At 40.5% G+C, this 2,681-nt stretch overlaps 1 protein-coding gene across 1 annotated transcript; it reads left to right on the plus strand.

Annotated features, from left to right (window-relative positions):
* Positions 1-498: 498 nt before the first annotated feature.
* DEFB128 (defensin beta 128) lies at positions 499-2,067 on the plus strand. Its single transcript, XM_043882818.1, has 2 exons — positions 499-547; positions 1,832-2,067. Exons 1-2 carry the CDS (start codon positions 499-501, stop codon positions 2,065-2,067), a joined length of 285 nt encoding a protein of 94 aa, XP_043738753.1.
* Positions 2,068-2,681: the final 614 nt, after the last annotated feature.

Consider the following 2,681-nt stretch of genomic DNA (forward strand, 5'->3'; position numbering starts at 1 on the left):
ACAGCCAAAAATTAAAAATGAATACAATTGTTATTGCACATGCTTATGTGTTTACCTGAATTAGTTAATGATTCAATTTTCCAGATGAATTACTTTTGTGAGTGAAAGGTGGTACTAGTTGGATGGGACATTGGAAGAGAAGGAATGAACTAGGACTGACCCACACAAACCAAGACATATGGCCAACCCACTTTGACCCAAGTGGGCTGATGGCCCAGGTGGAGAAATCACTGTTCTTGCTCTCCAGGAGCTCATGTCCTGAGGAAGGGGGAGTAAATGTGATGTGATGAAACATTCGGTGACTGTGAACTCCATATTTGGGAATGAAAGTGGGGGTGGACTTGAATTTCATCTCTTCCATGTGGGTTAAAATGAGAGCTCAGAACACTAGTAGCATCCAAAGCCATGTCTCATCTTGAAAGACTCTCTGTGATTGTGTGACACAGATCACTGGACAAAGAAATTCTGCTGCCTAGTTGTCTTGGAAAATTTGTAAACATGAAGCTGTTTCTGGTCCTCATTATCCTGCTGTTTGAGGTATCTGAAGGTAACTTGTCCAAATGCACCATGAAATTCGAGGAAATACTACTATTCACAGGACTAGGGGCAGGGCCTTCAAGATAGTTGATATCTTGCTGAGATCATCAAAAGGACCCACTGTCCTGGGTGTCTGACTTGAGTCTGTCTTAGAAGACAGGTTCCAGGAAGGTAAGAAATTGGGGCTGAACTCTCAGAAGTCCTCTCCTTCCATCATCTAGCATTACCTTTACGATGGTGAACATAGTTTTCATCCAGGAATCTGGCCATCTCTTTTTCCATTTAAATTCATTTTCAGCGTATATTACAACAGTAATGTGAACAGTAGAAGCTGTGGAGTCCTGTAGATGTGAGGTTAAAATACATTCTCCTCATTGCCTAGTTGTATGACAAGTTAATTATTCCTTTTGAAAATCAGTTTTCTCATCTATCACGTAAGGATAATGACTCAGTTCTACAATGATTGTATTTATGCAAGGATTACATGAGCTTACTAAAGTGCAGCACCGAATTCATGGTAGGGTCTCTGACCGTGAGAATCCTCTTCCTGGCTGTTGTAGGAAAGTAGGTTGTCTTTTTGTGGCCCTATAAATGTCCTTTTAACCTTCAAAGATGATCCTGGTTCTGGAATTTAAGAATATGGAGAATCATATCTTTGTTTTCATCTTTATAAGGGCAAATAAAGAATAGGGTAAGGAACTTTACAACCTCCGTGCAATACTCTGAATAGGTGACAATTTGAATGTGTGGGAAAACAGGCAAACATGGAATTGAGTTTGATCTGTGGACAACATATTTATCTGAGATCAAAAGAAGGATGAGAAGAGAGAGAGTGAGAGCGAGCAAGCGAGAGAGAGAGAGAGAGAAGAGAAGAGAGGAGATAGGAGGAGCCAAGTTGTGAAAAGAATGAAAGAAGGAGTTTTCAACAGCAATATGCTGAGACCTATGAAGTAGGGAGATTTCTGCTGCCTATATCAATGAGTGTGAAACCTAACTACACTGTTAACTTTAAAAGTTCTATCTGTGATGTTCTTTTAAAGGTTAGTTTGAATTGTGCCGTGGTGACAAGTTGATACTGTCTAGGGCTGATGGGGTGCTGACTCTGAATATTGGCTGGGAACCTGGGATTTTACATGTCTGAATTTGGGATGACTTTCAAAGAGGAGACTCTGAGTTTTCTCTCACTGTAAGGTTCACTCTGGGACCACTGGAAGCCATAGCTGGTGGGGAACCATATAACTCTTCTTCTCTGCCTCAGGAACTGATCTGGTTCATTGCTGTTTTCTGTGCACAGACACAGCGTGGTCCAGAAAATGCTTTAGTACCATAGCAGGTTACTGCAAGAAGAAATGCATGTTGGGGGAAATATATGACAAACAATGTACAAGAGGAAAACTATGTTGCATCAATGAAAGCAAAAAGAAAACACATCAGCAAGCCATACAAAAGCCTGAACCTTCAAGCAAGCCTGATTTGAAGTTGGACTATGTTATCTTACCCACTATCACACTTGGCACATTTCCAGAATAAACCAAGTGCTGTTCCACTGGTTTCCTCTCTTCTTCTTAAATCAAAAGTGCCACCTAATCTGATGGGGAGGGGCAGGAAATTGATCTACTTCTTTTGTGAACTTGATTTTCCACGTAATAAAGTCTTTTACTTTCCCCTGGATTTATTTGTTGATGTATTCACTCATTTCTTTTAACACTCTAAACTTATTTATTTATTCCATTTATTTTTATTAGTTGGAGGCTAATTACTTTACAATATTGTAGTGCTTTTTTGCCATACATTGACATGAATCAGCCATGGATTTACATGTGTTCCCCATCCTGATCCCCCCTCCCACCTCCCTCCCCATCCCTTCCCTCTGGGTCTCCCCAGTGCACCAGCCCTGAGCACTTGTCTCATGCATCTGACCTGGGCTGGCGATCTGTTTCACATTTGATAATATACATGTTTCAATGCTATTCTCTCAGATCATCCCACCCTCACCTTCTCCCACAGAGTCCAAAAGTCTGTTCTATACATCTGTGTCTCTTTTTCTGTCCTGCATATAGGGTTATTGTTACCATCTTTTTAAATTCCATATATATGCGTTAGTATACTGTATTGGTGTTTATCTTTCTGGCTTACTTCATTCT

The sequence above is a fragment of the Cervus elaphus genome, chromosome 23 (assembly GCF_910594005.1).
Source record: "Cervus elaphus chromosome 23, mCerEla1.1, whole genome shotgun sequence".
NCBI classification, from domain to species: domain Eukaryota; kingdom Metazoa; phylum Chordata; class Mammalia; order Artiodactyla; family Cervidae; genus Cervus; species Cervus elaphus.

Bases quoted from the DNA above. Each gene is read 5' to 3' on its own strand.
- DEFB128 (XM_043882818.1), top strand. From the start codon at position 499: ATGAAGCTGTTTCTGGTCCTCATTATCCTGCTGTTTGAGGTATCTGAA. The intron at 548-1,831 runs GTAACTTGTCCA...TTCTGTGCACAG, and splicing joins GCTGTTTGAGGTATCTGAAG to ACACAGCGTGGTCCAGAAAA.